Source organism: Carcharhinus amblyrhynchos, chromosome 5 (assembly GCF_965287045.1).
Source record: "Carcharhinus amblyrhynchos chromosome 5, sCarAmb.v2.hapA, whole genome shotgun sequence".
NCBI lineage: Eukaryota > Metazoa > Chordata > Chondrichthyes > Carcharhiniformes > Carcharhinidae > Carcharhinus > Carcharhinus amblyrhynchos.
Window position 1 is genome coordinate 34,205,008 of NC_137328.1, and position 18,891 is coordinate 34,223,898.

The window sequence follows — 18,891 nt, forward strand, 5'->3', positions numbered from 1 at the left end:
GATTGATATCCTGGAATTAGATGTCCAGATATCCTGTTTGGCAGCATCTTCATCATAAGGAAAGGGAGGTGGGGTCACTCCTGAGCAACAAGTGATTGGGCCTGTCCTTGCTACTGATGTCTTTGGCCAAGAACAAAAGAATATTTGCAATAGCAAGTATGTGAGATTGTACTGCAAGGCAGCAAAGTTGAGAGATCTGGAAAGCTTTGCTCCATAACGGCAGAACAACTGAAGCCAATTGAGGAAGGAAAAATTGATATCCTGTTTCTGATCACTTCCCTAAGCGGGAATTGACTTTCCTTGGTGCAGGGCAAAAAACCACAATGGATACCTCTCATCATGAAATTCGTGTGTTTATGCACCCAGAACATGTTGGAGGATGTTCGCTATCCTGGCAGTAGTTGCAATGTTTTCATTCTGCGTCTGTTCCAGGTTTCCCATCTCCATGTTACAGGGCCCATCACTGCAGCCCTTTATCAGCTCTGAAATTAAAAAAAAAAGCATTATGTAACAATCATTCTGTGCCAACTATCTAATATTCCATCCATGATTCCTGCAAGTAGACTTGTGCAGTCCCTTTAGTGTTTGGCTTGTGGATGCCTTTGTCAGGCTGATGTTGCTTACAGTGCTTGCAGAAGAGTTGATGAAAAACTGCTGAGTGTCTGTGACTGCTGATGGACTTGCAGCATACCTTTGAACAGCTCTGGCCTTGAAGACCCATCAAGAGACTGCAACAATGGCAGCAGTCTGGACTGGCTGATGGATAACAGCATGGAGGAGCAGTAGTGATAGAATGTCAGCATCTGTGCACAAACCTGCTGTCCACTCAATGAGCCACTGTCGCTGGGACTTGCCAGCCATCCTGGTAATGTGCTGGAACATAGATTGCTGGACTGAGGGATCAGCCATGAATGGGTCCAAAAAAGATTTGAGAATATGTCAGCGAACAAGAATCCAACATGGAAATCAAAAGAATCGTCTTTACTCAAAGAGTGCAACTTACTAGCACACAGACTGGCTGAAGCAATCAGAATAGATGTAGTCAGAGAGGGCAGATAAGCATAAGAGGTAGAAGGGATTGGAGGGTTATACTAATAAATTTGGGTGATGGAAGGAGACTTGAGTGGAGCACAGAAAATGACATGTTGGCTCAAATAACCTGTTTGTTTTATCCTATGTAAAACTGCAGCTAATATGGCAACAGTCTGAGCTTACAGATAACCAAACAGCTATGACCTCAGTCTGAGCATAGATTGTAACATTTGGACATTCCATGGCCTCTGCACTATACTGGAAGCTGAGGAATCAGAAGCCATGTCACTTTTGGGCCCGTGAGTATCCCTATGCAGTTGGCCGCCACCACTCCCACACTAGAAATGATGGACTCCAAGTTCTTGTGTATAAAGTTGGTGGCAAAAGACGTTATAACAAGCTTACCAATACATCCTAATCTTCCCTGTCTGCCTGGTCATTTAGCATTTTCCTGTATAAGAACGTAAGAAATAGGAGCAGGAGTAGGCCATCTAGCCCCTCGAGCCTGCCCCTCCATTCAATAAGATCATGGCTGATCTGTCGTGGCTCAGTTCCACATTCCCGCCCTCTCCCCATAACCCTTAATCCCCTTGCCTGTCAAAAACCTATCAACCCGCGTCTTAAAAATATTTAGCGAGGCAGCCTCCACCACTTCAACGGGCAGAGAATTCCAGAGATTCACCACCCTTTGAGTGAAGAAGTTCCTCCTCAACTCCGCTCTAAACCGCACCCCCCCCCTTTATCTTGAGGCTGTGCCCTCTAGTCCTACTGGCCTTTCTAAGCGGGAAGAGCCTCTCCACCTCTATCCTATCCATCCCATTCATCATCTTATATGTCTCAATGAGATCTTCCCTCATTCTTCTAAACTCTAACGAGTATAAGCCTAGTTTGTTCAGCCTCTCCTCATAGCTCAACCCCCTCAACTCTGGAATCAGCCTAGTGAACCTCCTCTGCACTCCCTCCAAGGCCAAAATATCCTTGCGTAAGTGCGGCGACCAAAACTGCACACAGTACTCCAGCTGCGGCCTCACCAGTGCCCTATACAGCTGCAGCAAGACCTCCCTACTTTTATATTCAATCCCCCTCGCTATGAAGGCCAGCATCCCATTCGCCTTCCTGACCACCTCTGCACCTGCAGGCTGGGTTTTTGCGACATATGCACAAGGACCCCGAGGTCCCTCTGCACCCTCGCATGCTGCAGTTTTTCGCCATGTAAGTATTAGTCCTTCCTACCATTATTCCTACCAAAGTGGACAACCTCACATTTGCCAACATTAAATTCCATTTGCCAGTTCCTGGCCCATTCACCCAGCCTATCTAGATCCTTCTGCAGACTCTCCACACCCTCCGCACAATTTGCCGTTCCACCAATCTCGGTGTCATCAGCAAATTTCGACACCATACACTCGGTTCCCTCCTCCAGATCATCTAATATAAATGGTAAATAGCTGAGGCCCCAGCACCGACCCCTGGGGCACTCTACTAGTCACCAACCGCCAATCCGAATAGCACCCATTGACCCCCACTCTCTGCCTCCTATTTGACAACCAATCCTCTATCCACGCTAACACCCTACCCCCAACTCCATGCCCCCTTACCTTCTGCAATAACCTCTTGTGAGGTACCTTGTCAAACACCTTCTGAAAATCAAGAAAGACCACATCTACCGGCTCTCCTCTATCCACCGCTCTAGACACATCCTCATAGAACTCCAATAAATTCGTCAGACACGACTTCCCCTTAACGAAACCATGCTGCGTCTGCTCTACCAAACAATTCTCCTCAAGATGCCTGGCTATTTTCTCCTTGATCACGGATTCTAACATTTTTCCTACAACAGACGTTAAACTAACCGGCCTGTAATTCCCCGCCTTTTGCCTGCCACCCTTCTTAAACAACAGTGTAACATTAGCCGTTTTCCAATCTTCCGGCACTTCCCCGGAATCCAGCGACGTTTGGAAAATAATCACCAAGGCATCCGCAATCACCTCTGTCATTTCTTTCAGAACCCTTGGATGCATTCCATCCGGTCCTGGGGACTTGTCCACAATCAGTCCCTCCAGTCTGTCGAGCACCGCCTCTCTAGTAACAATAATGTCATTCAGGCCCTCCACTCCTACCATCTTTCCATCGCTAACACCCTGTATGCTGCCTTACTGGACCCTTCATCTGAGTCCCCTACTGAGTTGGCACAGACACAATATTTGACAGCAGCCTAATTGTGCCAATAACTCGTCATCGTAGATCCTATCTGTAAGGTGTGTGCAATACTAGTGTGAACAGTGGCTGCAAATGACTACTGTTGTGAGACCTGCTCCTCTTGGACTTCAACCTCTGGCACCACTAGCTGGTCAGGTCACAGTTCTTAGTATCTGAAAACATATATGCACAAGGGGAGGGTTGGGATGAGTAAAGGGAATGGGGAAAAGGCAACAGAAACATGGGTGAATCATCTGCAGGATCAATGCCGTACCTAGATTGCAAAGTAAGGATGAAGTGAGTTTAAGAAGATGCATCAACCCAAGAACCTACCATCATCCTGGATTTTTCGATGGCACTGCTGCTGTGGCCTCAATGACGTCAGTTCCATTTGTCCAACTTCATTGGGGTCAGTGCATAAAGCAGAGCCTGCCTGCAGTTGGTTTGCTGCTGCTCTTGTTCATGTGGGCTTACTAAAGAGAGGGAAGTGTCAGTGAGTATGATGCAGTGTTTTTGGATGATGTGCCTGTAGCAGCTGATATTTTGTGGAAATGGGGATGTCAGGCTTGCACAATGATAATTGTCAGTGGGGTGGAGCATATGAATGTTAATCATTAGCCCTTATTGCTGGAAATTGCAGAGTGAGTGATGAGCAGCATGAGCTTGATGACATGGCAGTTGGTTGACATTCAATACGCATTACTAAGTGAGATCATTGCAATTCTTCTGGATGTTCCCAGGTCCTCCACCAGATTCTTAGCATTGACCCCAATGGCTATGTATATTAGTGCTGTATTAGTACCCATGGGAGGTAGACAGAGCTTGTTACCAATAGAATGGACATTGTTGAGGCTGTGGTCAGCAGCAGGGCTTAAATGATAGAAAGTGACAATATCCTCGTCCTTTTTGCATCTCATTTCCTCTCGTCCCACAATCTCTGATATAGCAGCTGTAGCTTGTGTAAGTTTGCACCTTTTTCACCTCCAGTGTAGCATGGTTTTGTACCTGCCTGCGTTTTATGTCCATAAGAGCTGCAGCCTGACTAGGCAATAGCAGAAGATAAAGAGAACCTGAAAACCACTTGATCTCAGATACAGACACTGTAATTTAGAGGGTGGTTTGGAGATGGAATATGCAATGGTGGATATCAGGCATGAGTAATCTGCAGCCAGGACAAGGTCCAACATTCGGTGTATTTTTAAAAACTGGACTATCATCAACTGGGAAGTTCTGTGGATTTGGTTGAAGGTCAAAGGTTCGAGCCACACTTCAGAGATTTGAGTGAACAATCCAGACTGACGCTCTTGAGCAATACTGAAGAAGCATTGCTCTATTGAAGATGGCATCTGCAAATGAGACACTAAACTACAGTTCTGTCTCCTGCCAGGTGGTTGGAGAAGATTTTGTGGCGCTATTTAAAGAGCTGGGTAATTCTGTCTGCTGACCTGAGCAAAAGCATGTTTTCTAATCATGTTGCTCAATATGATTGCGACCTTGCTGTGTGCAAATCGATGGCTACATTTCCTGCATTACTACAAGAATCCTTCATTGGCTGTGAAGGTCTCTGGACCATCATGAAAGGCGCTATATAAATGCAAGTGCTTCCCTATCAAAGGCTGTGCACATGTTATGGAATAAGCTATCACTAAGTCTTTATGAATTTCTATGCACCAGCTAAATCTTGGCACCAGGCAATTTTTTTCAATAGTATGTCAATTTATTCCACAACAAAGATTGAGTTATGTTGATTGGCCATGCTAAAAATTGCCCTTAGTGTCCTTAGAAGGATTAGTGGGTAAATATGTAGGAATATGGCCTTGTGTTGTGGTAGGTGCAGACTCGATGGGCCGAATGGCCTCTTTCTGTGCTGTAGGGTTTCTATGATTCTATGAATTATGAAATGCCTGAACTGCGCGAAGGAATATTTTTAACGTGCAGCACACACCACTTGACCTGTCCCAGAAAACCTCTTGCCACTGCCCCTTTGTAAGAATAGAGTAGATTTCAGTCAGCAAACTGGTTCGCAGGATTACGTTTTGGGATGCTTGATATGATGTGATTTCCTTTTAGCTTTTAATTTTTTAAGCTACAGGTTCATGCTCTGCTTTTTTAAACTAATCTAGTCTTGATGAATAAACACTGGTGTTTCACTTTGGAGTAATCCTGTCTGAGGCTTTTAGGGATGACAATTAATAAGCACAAACTCTTTCTCCCTCTGTTCCTGTTTCTTAGAATTTATATTACATCTTTACACCTTTCATCTGTAAGTACTTGGCTATATATTTCTTTTGAAGTGCATAGGGGATGTAGCAAAAGCTTGCAAACAGCAATGAGAAAAATTCCTAATCTAGTTGAATTTGAAGGAGGAATGTTTCCCAAGATAATGGAGATACTCCCTAGTTGCTGCTGGTTACCCTGGGGTTTTTTTTAAACCCATCCTGAATGGACAAGGATGAAAATTAAATTTCACCCTAAAAGATGGCAACTCTAACAATGTAACAGACTGCAATCTTCTAACTCAGACAAATAAAATAGGAGACAGGTAGGCCATTTTGCACCAGGAGCCTGCTTTACCATTTGATTTATGCTAATCTTTACTTCCGATGCACCTTCCCATAGAATCCCTATAATCCAGAAGGAGGCCATTCAGCCCATAAAGTCTGAACTGACTCTGACAGAGCAATCCACTCGAGCCCTATTTTGTAACCCTGGATATATTTTCCCTTCTAACCTCCCTAACCTATAAATCTTGGTACACCAAGGATGGCCAATCCACATAACCTGCACATCTAATACCGGACGTACCTGGAGGAAACCCATGCAGACACAACGTGCAAACTCCAAACAGTCACCCAAGGTTGGAATTGAACCCAGGTCCTTGGTGCTATGAGGTAGAAGTGCTAACCACTGTGCCACCCCGTGGACTTGCAATAATACAATGGGATCTTTTGCATCCATCTGAGATGTCTGAAGGGGCACAGTGGTTAGCGCTGGTGCTTCTCAGCACCAGGAGCCTGGGTTCAATTCCAGCCTTGGGTAACTGTGTGGAGTTTGCATATTCTCCCCTTGTTTGGTTTCCTCCCATGATCCAAAGATCTCTGCGTTAGGTGGTTTGGCCATGGTAAATTACACCTTGGTGTCACAGAAATTAGCAGGATAAATATGGGGGAGTTACAGGGATAGGGCCTGGCTGGGATTACTGTCAGTACAGACTTGATGGGCCAAAAGGTCTCTCCCTGCACTGAGCAAAATGACCAGAAAACATGGTTTTGGTCAAGTCAGTAGACAGAACTCCCCAGCTCTTTTTGAATAGTGCCATAAAATCTTCTCCAACCACCTGACAGGAGACCAGAGCTGCAGGTTGGGTGGATTGGTCATGATAAATTGCCTGTTAGTGTCCCAGGATGTCTAGGTCAAGTGGATTAGCCTCTGTAAACATTTAGGTGAGGGAGGGGGAAGGGGAGTGTGGTGGATACTCTTAGAGTTGGTGTAGATTCCATGGGCTGAATGGACTTCTGTATTGTGGGGAACTCTATGGGGAATGTTTGAAATTTATTTTCCTCCTGCCTTCTTGTAGGGAATCGTAAATCTTCTGAGATGCGGTCAGTCATTCAGCCAATTGTGCTGGTACCTGTTCTTTGAAAGAGCTTTCTAATTATCCCCACTTCCCCTGGTCTAACCTCACAGCTCTCCAGATTTTCTTGTTTCAACTAGATATCCAATTCCTTATTAAAAGTTACTACTGAATCTGATTGCACCACCTTTTTGAGCAATGCATTCCAGATCATTGTAGCATGTTGTTTTTCCTTAAAAAAAACTCCTAACATTTTCTCCTTTTGTTAGTCAATTGCTTTCAATAATCCTCCTGCTTTTTATGATTTGTGTGTTAAACAGTAATGTAATATAGTTAAAAATGTGTACTTCACTTCAGATGTAATAGAGAAAAAAATAAATGCTATATTTGTCTATTGGTTTATATAGAAATTTGAACCATGCCACTTGCTGATGTTGCAAAGGGAAATGCTATTAATTCAGAAGTTTGTTCACTGTTAGACTCCTATTTATTGACTATAGCTCAGCTTTTGACATCATTATTCCTGTGAAACTCATCTCCAAATTCTGTGGCCTGGGCCTCGGCTTCTCACTCTGTGACTGGATCCTAGACTTCCTAGCCCACAGACAGCAATCAGCAAGAATAGGCAACAACACCACCTCCAGGATCATCTTCAATACCGGTGTCCCATAAGGCTGTGTCCTCAGTCCCTACTATACTCCTTATGCACCCATGGCTGCGTGGTCAACTTCTTCTGTCGGGAAAAAGATACAAAAGTCTGAGGTCACATGCCAACTGACTCGAGAACAGCGTCTGTCCTGTTGCCATCAGACTTTTGAATTGACCTACCTTGCACTAAGTTGATCTTTCTCTACACTCAGCAATGTGTAACACTTTCCTTTCTTTCTCTATGAAATGCTTTGTCTGTACAGCACACAAGAAACAATACTTTTCACTGTATACTAATGTGACAAATCAAATCATTTCTTGTTTAAACTGGCTGATGACCCAAGGACATCAGACTTGCGGTGTTAAGACCTGGCTGCAGAGCAAATTCCTGCAGTACTAAGGTGTGACGTGAAAAGCCACAGCACTTGAGGGTAAATAATTGTATAAGATTTTTCTGGAGTAGTGAATGTGTAACAGCTGTTGCAGGTCATTGCACAGCCATTCCAGCAAATTCTTCGGGTCTTTGACAGTTAAAAAAGGTACCAGAATTAATGTTCTCAAAGCTTTCTCTGTGACCATTTTGTTCGCCGGGGGCGGGGGGGGGGGGGTGCGCGCCTTACGAGTTACTTCCAGGAATAAGCTAGCCTTCAATGTAATGTTCCAGATATGGACACACCAGTTCCCCCAGTCCAATTTTTGTCTTTTTTCTATATGGCTATTTCTCTGTTCAGTTTGTCCTCCAGTCTGTACCTCGGTCCTCCTATGCTCACTCTCCCTCTCTGTGTGTCCCCCACCCCCCGCAACATTTTTGTGCAGCGTGCTTGTGGAGACGGGATCTATACCTGAGATGGAATAGATCAGTGGGATGCCGATAATTGCTGCCTGGACTCTATAATTTACAAGTTTTACAATGGCATTGCTGGAGTCCCTAGAAATCATTCTAATTTGGGTAAATGGGTTGTTTGAAATCTGAAGGGGTGAAAATGGTTTTATTTTCCGGATTTAAAAGTTGCAAAATCTTGGGTATACAAAACATGACTCACTTGCTCCTTGTGTCTAATCCGCAAATCTGGACCAGTGCCCTCCCTGCCTAGGCGAGTGGCATTTGCATGTGCAACCCATGCGTGTTGGGGAAATGCCAAGGACCTCCCACTATCTATCTCTCTCTCTCTCTCTCTCTCCCTCCCTCCCGTTTTACTGTCATGTGCCCCGGCACCAGGTGACACTCCCCAGTCTTCAGATTATAAAAAGTGCAGAGCTGTACTTTTGGTCTTTACCAGCAGCCGTGCCGAGAGGTACAGGAATTCTGTGCCTGTGTAGGAGTGTTGTGAGTGCGGTGAACTCCGGGCTGCTGTAACTTTGAGTTGGACCCAACAGACTGCGTTAGCCCCGAGAGCCAGAAGGTAAGGAGAGTTACACTGGATTAGTCTCAGACTCCTTCCCTGGAGGTATGTTTACTTCTCCCAGTGCAAAACTTTTAAAGTAAATATAAAAGCTCAACTCGCTTTGAAATACGATCTTTTAAAGTTTTCTCCATCGAGGTTTCTTGTCAACTCATTGATATTTTTCAATCGATTGTAGTTTGCGTTGTTTAGAAATTCAGCCGTGAACCCAAATAAAATTATGGTCAATCTAATATTTTTGCTTATTTTTAAATTGTTTTTTGCGAGGTGTTGTATGACACATTTTAAATTTTAAAAAATCACCGCTTTACTGCTTTGGGGATTCAAAACGAACATGCAGAATTTTGAACAGGAGAGAACAGGCTTAGTGTGGAAATGCACAGCTCAGCCTGGCCCCCAGTTCAGGGCATTGAACTGACTCGCGTTAACACTAATGGAGGGACATCCCGCAGGAAGGTGGAGAGGGGATCTGCTTGTGCATGGACCCAGTGACTGCTGGAGTACTCCTTGCACCATCAATCTATTTAGGGATTAAAGGCTGCAGGTATGAACTGTCACAATTTATAGATTTGTTTGTGCGGCTCAATGCAAGAAGTCATTTCTTTTGCACATAAGTGTTTGGATGTGACAATATTGATCAAATGCAAAAGAATATGGGAGGAAGTCACAAATTCATCACAAGTTTTTCAGCACTCCCCAGCTTGTTTATTTCAAACTGAATGTTGGCTAAATCTGAAAGTAGCTGGTGTTTTGGCTCTGTGTGCTATGTTGGTTTTAATGTGATTTATGAATTCTTGGCTCCTGGGCACTTCTACTGAATTCCTTCAATCTGATGGCACTTAAACATGCAGTAAAACACCAGAAAGAAATAGACCTGTAGAAAACTGTTATTGAATCATAACACCACATGCTCCCCTTGAATGAAACCAATCCAGCAGCTGTAGCCTGTTTATGGTGAGTTTAAGCCAGAGCTTGTGTCGTGTGGTGGCACCCATGTATTCACCCACCTCTGGCATAGGGTGCTAAATAAATGATCAAAATATGACAGTGGAATTTACATGGCTTGGGCTATGGAATTAATACCCTTCTGTTAGTATTAAGCTGTACCATTCCTGCAAAAAGAACAAACACCTAGAATTTGCAAAGATTGTTTCCTGTATCTGTAATCTTTCTCTGCCTTGTACTCGAAGCTGGAGCAAGTGTCTGAAACATCTACCTTTGCTTTTATCTCCATTAAGAAAACCCCTGGTTATAAGTTTTATTTACCTTGTATGATTACTATTGTTTGAGGATATTTGAAACATGCGGACCACCACTGTGTTTGTAACTGTGGCTCATTGGTAGTTCTTTTATGTACCCAACAAGTAAACAAACTCAAATTAACTTAGGGACAAATTAAGAGGGGCAGCTCCCCCCAGAAGGAAGGGGGGACGGCATGAACAGAAATCAAAATCCAAAGGAAACTTAAAACATTAAATCAAAATGTGATTATCAGGGTCTATAACACGCCCCAACCCCTGTGGTGCCCAGCGGGCACGGAAGGCGTCAACTGCGCCCATGGACACAGCATGCTGCCTCTCCAGGGACACCTGGCTGCGAACGTAGCCGCAGTAGAGGGGCAGGCAGTCGGGGTGGATGATCCTGTCGATCGCCCGTTGTCTGGACCTATTGACGGCGCATCTCGCCAGGCCCAAGAGCAGCTTCATGAGGTTGGCATCCCGACCCCCCCCCCTCTCCGCACCAGGTCTGTGGCTCATTGGTAACACTTATGCTTCTGAGCTAAGAGCTTTTTAAAGAGGATGTTGGTGTCACTTGGTTGACCAGCATTTTCTGCATATTTGGACTTGGGAAGATGCTGGTGATTTGCCACCTTGAGCTTTTACAGTTCGTGTGGTGCAGGCACTTGCTTTCATATTGAGAAGTTCCAAGATTTTGATCCAGTGACCATGCTGGAATGGTGATTATTTCCAATTTGGAATGACACGTGACTTGGAACTTGCAGGAGTTAATAACACCCTGCTGCCTTTGTAGGTTATAGGCTTGGGAAGGAATTAATGAATTACTGCAGTGCATCCTGTAATACCATATTGGAAGGAATGAATGTTTCGGGTAGTGGATTGGGTGCCAGTCAAGAAGATCTCCTTCTCCAGACACTTCAACATATTCATGCTGATACTGTCAAGATAGTAATGAAGGAGTGCTGCTTCATCTTTCAAACAAGCTCCTAGTCTGCAGCTCAATCTTCCCTCATGTCGATGTAAAAGACCCCATGGCAATAAATGCCGTAGGAGAACGGCAGAGTTCTCCCAACTTCCCATTTCAGGGAGTCACTAAAAATTAGATCATCTGAATGTTATCTAATGGCTGTTTGAGATTTTCAGGTATGCAGTTGGCTGCCACATTTTCCTGTGTTGTGTTTAGTGACTTCAGTTTAAAGTACTTGATTAGCTGTAAGCATTTGAGATGCCTGAAGTCATGAAAGATACCATGAAAATGAAAATTTATCAAGAGTTCTTTCTTTTTGGCAACTGTATTGTGTCAGCTCATATTAAATAGCTGTTGTGTATTGAGATTAAAACACTCTTAAAACCGGTGACCAATTTGTGCAGGGTAATCCAGGACCACCTTTCCCTCTTGCTCTCTTTAACCCTGAGTGAAGCTGGATGTAGGGTAACAAAGTTAGCTGATGACATGAAGATGAGTGGAAAAGTGAAATGCGTGGAGGATGTGGGAAGTCTGCAGAGAGATTTGGAGAGGCTGAGTGAGTGGGCGAGGATCTGGCAAATGGAGTATAACATTGGCAAATGTGAGGTTATCCACTTTGGAAGAAATAGTATTAGGATGGAATATTATTTAAATGGTGGAATCTTGCAGCATGCTACAGTACAGAGGGATCTCGGCGTCCTTGTGCACGAATCGCAAAATCTCAGTCTGCAGGTGATCAAGAAGGCGAATGGAATGTTGGCCTTTATCGCGAGGGGGATAGAATATAAAGACAGGGAGGTCTTGCTGCAACTGTACAAGGCACTGGTGAGGCCGCAACTGGAGTACTGTGTGCAGTTTTGGTCCCCTTATTTGTGAAAGGATATATTGGCCTTGGAGGGAATACAGAGAACGTTCACCAGGTTGATACTGGAGATGAGGGGGTTAGCTTATGAGGAGGGATTGAGTAGATTAGGCCTGTACTTGTTGGAGTTTAGAAAGCTGAGGGGGGATCTTACAAGATAATGAAGGAGCTAGATAGGGTAGAGGTAGAGAGATTCTTTCCACTTAGAAAGGAAACCAGAACTAGAGGGCACAGCCTCAAAATAAGGGGGGGGGGTGCAGTTTAGAACAGAGTTGAGGAGGAACTTCTTTTCTCAGAGGGTGGTGAATCTCTGGAATTCTCTGCCCATTGAAGTGGTGGAGGCTACCTTGTTGAATATGTTTAAGTCACAGGTAGATAGATTTCTGATCATTAAGGGTTATGGGTAGCAGGCAGGTAAGTGGAACTGATCCACTTCAGATCAGCCATGATCTTATTGAATGGTGGGGCAGGCCCAAAGGGCTAGATGGCCTACTCCTGCTCCTATTTTTTTTTAATATTCTTATGTAACCCATCTGTGTCCCAAACAGTTGAATAGAGCTAGATTATTCATGGAAACAGGTAATTAGACTAGTAGATCAATCTCTCTTGTCATTCCTTCAGAGACGATGTTACCAAATGATCTTGGCATCTCTATGTACGGTAACTTTTGTCTTTCTGTTTTCTTCATAAATGCTCCTTTTTTATAACTTTTTAATATATGTCTCTCCCTGGCTCAATTTGTGTGCGCATACACATACCTCTCTTTCTTTCAGAACTTTGCATCATCCTTATCTGAAGTGCTTGGACAATTGTGAATGATCAGTTGAAAGTAGCATATAATCTGTGACTTGGGGTTCTTCCCAATTTTAAAGTGATTACAAATCACTTTTCCTGAAAATTAGTGTTGTTTACAGCGAATGCTGCAGCAGATGTGCATTAGAAAATCAACAACTTCTAAAACCAATTGTTCAGTCTTTAGTAAAATCATTTGCAATCCCTAGCTCATTTTACTGACTGCTCTGCTGGATTCTTTTGTTTCTGAGCCTTTGCTCCTTCATTTTTGGTAGCTTTTATTGACATTTATTTGCTAACCATGGGCTCATGTGAAAGGTGCTGATGAAATGGCCATCAGCTCTATAGTTATCTACTATGTTGTCCACAGCTGGGTTTCATAACAACAATGTATAGTTAATGCCAGTGCTCCACAGGAGCAAAAATTAGACAGCAAATCCACTTCAGCATACTACAGGACAGACTGGTCAGAGGTATCTTAGAGGGATGAGACAGGTTGAGAAGCTCAAAGGAGGGAATTGGAGAGCTTTATCTTGAGGCATTGGGACATTTAAATTGGGAAAACTCTGGAGGCTGGAATTGGAGGAGCACTGAGGGGTGGACAGAGGGCTTAGATCATGAAAGGACTTAGAAAAATAGGATAAAAATCTTTAAAACTGAGACGTTGCTACACTTGCAGCCAAACTGCAAGTGTTGGGTGGGCGAATGGGCCAGGAAATGGCAAATGGAATTTAATGTTGGCAAGTGTGAGGTGGTCCACTTTGGTAGGAAGAATGGTAGGAAGGACTATTATTTATGTGGCGAAAAACTGCAGCAGGCGATGGTGCAGAGGGACCTCGGGGTCCTTGTGCATGAGTCGCAAAAACCCAGCTTGCAGGTGCAGCAGGTGGTCAGGAAGGCAAATGGGATGCTGGCCTTCATAGCGAAGGGGATTGAATATAAAAGTAGGGAGGTCTTGCTGCAGCTGTATAGGGCATTGGTGAGGCCGCAGCTGGAGTACTGTGTGCAGTTTTGGGCGCCGCACCTGCGCAAGGATATTTTGGCCCTGGAGGGAGTGCAGAGGAGGTTTACTAGGCTGATACCGGAGTTGAAGCGGTTGAGCTATGAGGAGAGGCTGAATAAACTAGGCTTGTACTCGTTGGAGTTCAGAAGAATGAGGGAAGATCTCATTGAGACGTATAAGATGATGAATGGGATGGATAGGATAGAAGTGGAGAGACTCTTCCCGCTCAAAAAAGACAGTAGGACTAGGGGGCACAGCCTCAAGATAAAGGGGGGGCGTTTTAGAACGGAGTTGAGGAGGAACTTCTTCACTCAAAGGGTGGTGAATCTCTGGAATTCTCTACCCGTTGAAGTGGTGGAGGCTGCCTCGCTAAATATTTTCAAGAAGCGGGTTGATGGGTTTTTGATAAGAGAGGGGATTAAGGGTTATGGGGAGAGGGCCGGAAAGTGGAACTGAGCCATGACAGATCAGCCATGATCTTATTGAATGGCGGGGCAGGCTCGAAGGGCCAGATGGCCTACTCCTGCTCCTGTTTCTTATGTTCTTATACGTAGGTCAATGAATACAGTGATTTTGGTTGATCAGGACTTGATGCAAGTTAGGATATGGGCTATATAGTTTTGGATGAGTTCGGTTTTATGGAAGATGTGTGGTGTCATGTGCCTGGTTGTTTAGATCTGTGTTATAGTGCGCATGGGTTCCTTTTAGTTCAGAAGTGCCAATTAGATAGGGACTTCTGCTGTTAGCTAGTGCCTTCCCTTCCTTTCCATTATTCTCTTCAGATGTTGGCAACACAAAACCTGTATACAAATGCTTCCTTTTTGCCCCGCTTTGATCTTTTTGCAAGCTGTTTGAGCAAAGTCTGTAGACTTCTGCTTTGCCATTCAAGGAACAGCAGCTCAGCTCTGCCGTATAGTGTCAGTCAAATGGCCAAATGGCTGACACTACAGGGCAGTTTCATGGTAAGTGCTCCTCAGTAGCTTCTGGAACAATTCCTCGTAGTAACTGCACACTAAGGCACACAGCAAGACACACCAGCATGGGGGAGCATACCCTGCTATTCTTTCAAGGGCTTTTTTCTTTATCCTGCTGCACAGCAGAAATATGCAAGGCATGGAAGTTGCAGGAAGTACCACTTGTGTCATGTCAAATCCAAAAATGGATGTTTTAAAGTTTATTAGTGTTACAAGTAGGCTTATATTAACACTGCAATGAAGTTATTGTGAAAATCCCCTAGTTACCACATTCTGGCACCTGCTCAGGTACAATGAGGGAGAGTTTTAAAGTGGCCAATGCACCTAACGAACTGAAATGAATGTGAGTCAGAGTAACAGTTTTGCGATGTGAAAAATATCCAGAACAAATTAATATCCAAGCGCAAAGACAGAATACATCTGAGGTTTGGCAATCTGAAAATATCTGAAGTTGTTTCTGTCTTGAGCACTGATGTGGAAATATGGTTGTTTGTCATCCTGAATTTTGAACCTCTGTCAAAAGTTGAGAGATTAAATGACTACTGTTCTCCGCATTCACAACACCTGTATTCTAAGCTAGGTTAAAAGTGCAGTTTAATTTTGTTATCAAACTTTCGGTAGAATATTAAAAAGCTTGCTTATTAATTTGGAGCTTTTTTTGGAAGTACCTATTCCTGATAAAACTATTGCAAAAGTGGTCTACTGAAAGGTTAAAAATTAGTAGCAAGTGAGAATCAAGTGATGAAATGTTTAGAATTATTAATTTTTAAGCAAATGATGGAAGAATAGATTGCAAATATTGCCTTTTTTGTGGATCATTTATTTATTAAAGCCTGAATTACTGAAATCTGCAAATGGTTTTCTGGAATGTTATTTGCTCTTCGTGTGAATGTAGTTTCAATTCAGGTGGCATTCATTGGCTAGATTTCACCAGCAGTTTATAGAAGTCCTGAATCAGCTGTCATTGCTTACTCACAATCTACTAATTGGACAGAAGTCTCAGCTTTAGCATAGCTTAGTTTTGAATCTGAAACACTACACCCCTTTTTTTTCTCATTGTGATTTACTTCTGGTTTTACTGGGATTGGATTTTTGCAGTGTCTTTTTATCTTGCTGGTTGTGGGATTTTTGCTTTGTGCAAATGGTTGTTGCATTACATTACAATAGGACCTGGACTTTGAAAAGGCTGAGATATTTTGGGACATTATGAAAGGCACAGAGGGAATACAAGCTCATTATTTTCTGTTCATTTTTCTTTCTATATGAATTGATTATATTCAAAGCTTATAATTTTGCTTATTGTGCACAGGCCATGACTACTAGTTCTCTTGATACAATTGCAATATCCAGTTGGGTTATTTAGTAGGAATTGCTATAGCTTTTAATGCTTTGAAACATCTTTCAGGAAACTGAATCACCTAACCCCATTGGGCTATCCCAAAAGATTAAATAATGGAAGTGGGAATGTGAGATTGGTAGTAGAGATGAAACTGTTTACCTAAGCTGTTTTTATTGTGGGTGCGTGTTCACCGCGTAGCTCACTGTTTTAATTGCACAATATGTAAATTTGCTTATCTTTTGAACCCCAACTGTATAAAAGATTTTGCTGAATCTTTCCTTTTTGTTAATGTTTTCACAGGAGGTGACAATCTCTGCCTGCCAAGCTGGACGTTTAACTATGGAATGCATTCACCTTTTGACAACCTTAAGCTTAAGAAACTGTGTTAACACTACCCAGAGAAGCATTAGTTAGCAGTGAAACATCTCCGAGTATTACAAAGCACTTTCCCAGAAGAAAACTACAGTTTACAGAAGCTCAACCCAGTGTGCGTGTTAGTTTGTGAGTGTATGTATGTGTGTGAGAGAGTGTCTGTCTGTCTGTCAGTGATTCTTCCAGTTCCCTTTTCTGTGCACATACTTGAAAAAATCCAAAAAAAATGATGCTGGAGAATTATGTGTGGATGGTGATAGTGGGCTTTATAATAGCCTTTATCCTTGCTTTCTCTGTGGGTGCAAATGATGTGGCCAATTCTTTCGGTACTGCAGTGGGCTCAGGTGTCGTGACACTACGCCAGGCCTGCATCCTGGCTTCCATCTTTGAAACAACCGGATCTGTGCTGCTGGGAGCAAAGGTTGGGGAAACTATCCGGAAGGGGATCATTGATGTTAACCTGTACAATGGGAGTGAAAGTGTGCTTATGGCTGGTGAAGTCAGTGCAATGGTTGGTAAGTAACCTACTTTTTGAGATTATAGACTTTTTTTGTTGGATTTATTTTGGGAAGTTTGTAAAGACTTTATATTTCTTTCTATTAGAATTAACATCAAAATTCATTTAAAAAGTAGTTTGAATGAACACTGCAGCGAACCTGACAAACTTTATTTAGGGATCACTGTTGTCAGCTCGAATGAGAACTGCATAATTTTGTTTCTGCTTTTGTCTGTTCTAATTAATGGGATAAGGACAATGCAGTTCAGTGCCTACAACTTGCTCTCTCTGAGGGGCAATTAACAATTGCAGTGTTACCAACTCGACTCCATGCTTTTCCCATTGCAAAGAAACAAAGTGCTGCAGTTAAAACTGTCAAAGATAAAACACTGAAAATGTTTCCTAGCTCCATGAAGCAAATAAGTGCTAACTGCCCAAGGATATCAACAATTTTCTATTGTTGACCTCTGTCTAGCCTTTCTTTAGATGGTATAGTAGGATGTGGAAAATTAGGTACCTCACTTGCACTTTATGTAGGAAAAATTGCAGGGAAAGAACCTGCAATTTTCATATATCTGGCACTCATTTAACAAGGTGCTAACCCTTTTTTAAAAGAGTTAATGGATATTTCATTCAAACCCACATTGTTTCCACCTATAGGAGCAATTTCTAATGTAAGGGGTTGATTATTCAGAAGGTTCAACTGCACAATTCATGTCTAGCAGCATTTAAGCCTAACTCTTTTCTGTCTCCAGTTGAAATCATCCAATGAAAATTGATCTAGGCTTCACTCTTGCTGTTAACTGGACCTTCAGTGTGTTGATAGTAAAGTCTGGCACTTACGTTGCTCGATTAGAAACCAAAGATTTGAGTTCAAATCCCAGTATGGCAAATTATGAAGCTGAATTCCGATGTGCTGGCTGCCACCACCAGAGTAATGTTTAACAGTTCACTGAATAGCCTGTCAGCCCTTATTTGGTCTGCACTCCATGTGGATTCACTTCCATACTGCTGTTAACCCTGAAGTGGCCTGTCGATTGTAAAAAGGTATTCCATAAGCTTGCAGCAATTAGAGTTGGGCTAATAAAAGCAAAAAGGTTGCATCCAAAGTACAAAACATTGTTTTGAAGGGAGGGCCATAAAATAACACTTTTTTTGGATACAGTGAGTAATTTGAGATCTGACATGGCAGGTGTAGGCATTGGGAAGAATTGGTAACTTGGGTTTTCAAACACTCCACCACAGGGACTTTCCTCACACTTTTATGTCTAGGGTTTATTGATATAGTTAGTTAACTCCCAACTATCAGGTTGCAATAAAAGCTTATGATTTAGAGGGTACTGTTAGCACGGAAAGAATATTGGCTTATTGGCAGAAAACATGATGCATAAATGGCAAGATATTGCAAACAGCTACTTTCTAGCCATTCTGCCTTTATCTTCTGTCCTTTTCTGTAACAATTTCTGTTTTATAAGACTCTTTTGACTTGCAGGCACACATTTTCTTTCTCTTGACTTGCCAATTCAAATCATCACTGCATTCGGTTGTTGTTGTAACTGTTTAGTTATGTTTTTAATGCTCCTATTTTCTAAAGTTACCCTTTTTTTAATGCATTTTTTCAATAAGTTTTTGAAGATATGAGGCTGGAATTTGGTCAGCCCTGTTTTTTTCGTGTGCAGGGTAGTGATTTGCAACTGGCCATTCCCATTCAGATTAAGGTGAACAGCATTACTGTATGAGTGAATACAGTAAAGGCTGCAATTCTGTGTCACTAAATTTGAATGCATTTAAATATTGTTTTTTGCTTTGTTACCTTGGGTAATGGGTTAGAAACGCTTGCAAGTAATTCCATTGTCTGACTAATTATACTTGAACTGGTTCATTGCTGATGATTATCTGTCCAACCAATAGACGCTTGGTATGTGGAGATGGTTAGTGTTAGAGAACAGCATCAGTGAGCATCAGGTCTCTCATTTGGTCACACTGACCTGG

General features: G+C 42.8%; 1 protein-coding gene across 4 annotated transcripts in view; it reads left to right on the forward strand.

Annotated features, from left to right (window-relative positions):
* LOC145342956 (sodium-dependent phosphate transporter 2-like) overlaps positions 1-18,891 on the forward strand; it is an 80,050-nt gene that overhangs the window by 28,022 nt on the left and 33,137 nt on the right. For 3 of the 4 annotated variants that reach the window (XM_080188605.1, XM_080188609.1, XM_080188608.1), the window contains exons 1-2: positions 8,720-8,856; positions 16,332-16,918. In XM_080188605.1, coding sequence (XP_080044731.1) covers positions 16,630-16,918 — 289 coding nt within the window. In that variant the 5' untranslated portion in view covers positions 8,720-8,856; positions 16,332-16,629. Of the gene's footprint in view, positions 1-8,719; positions 8,857-16,331; positions 16,919-18,891 lie in introns of those variants that run through there. The other variant, XM_080188607.1, reaches the window with a different exon arrangement.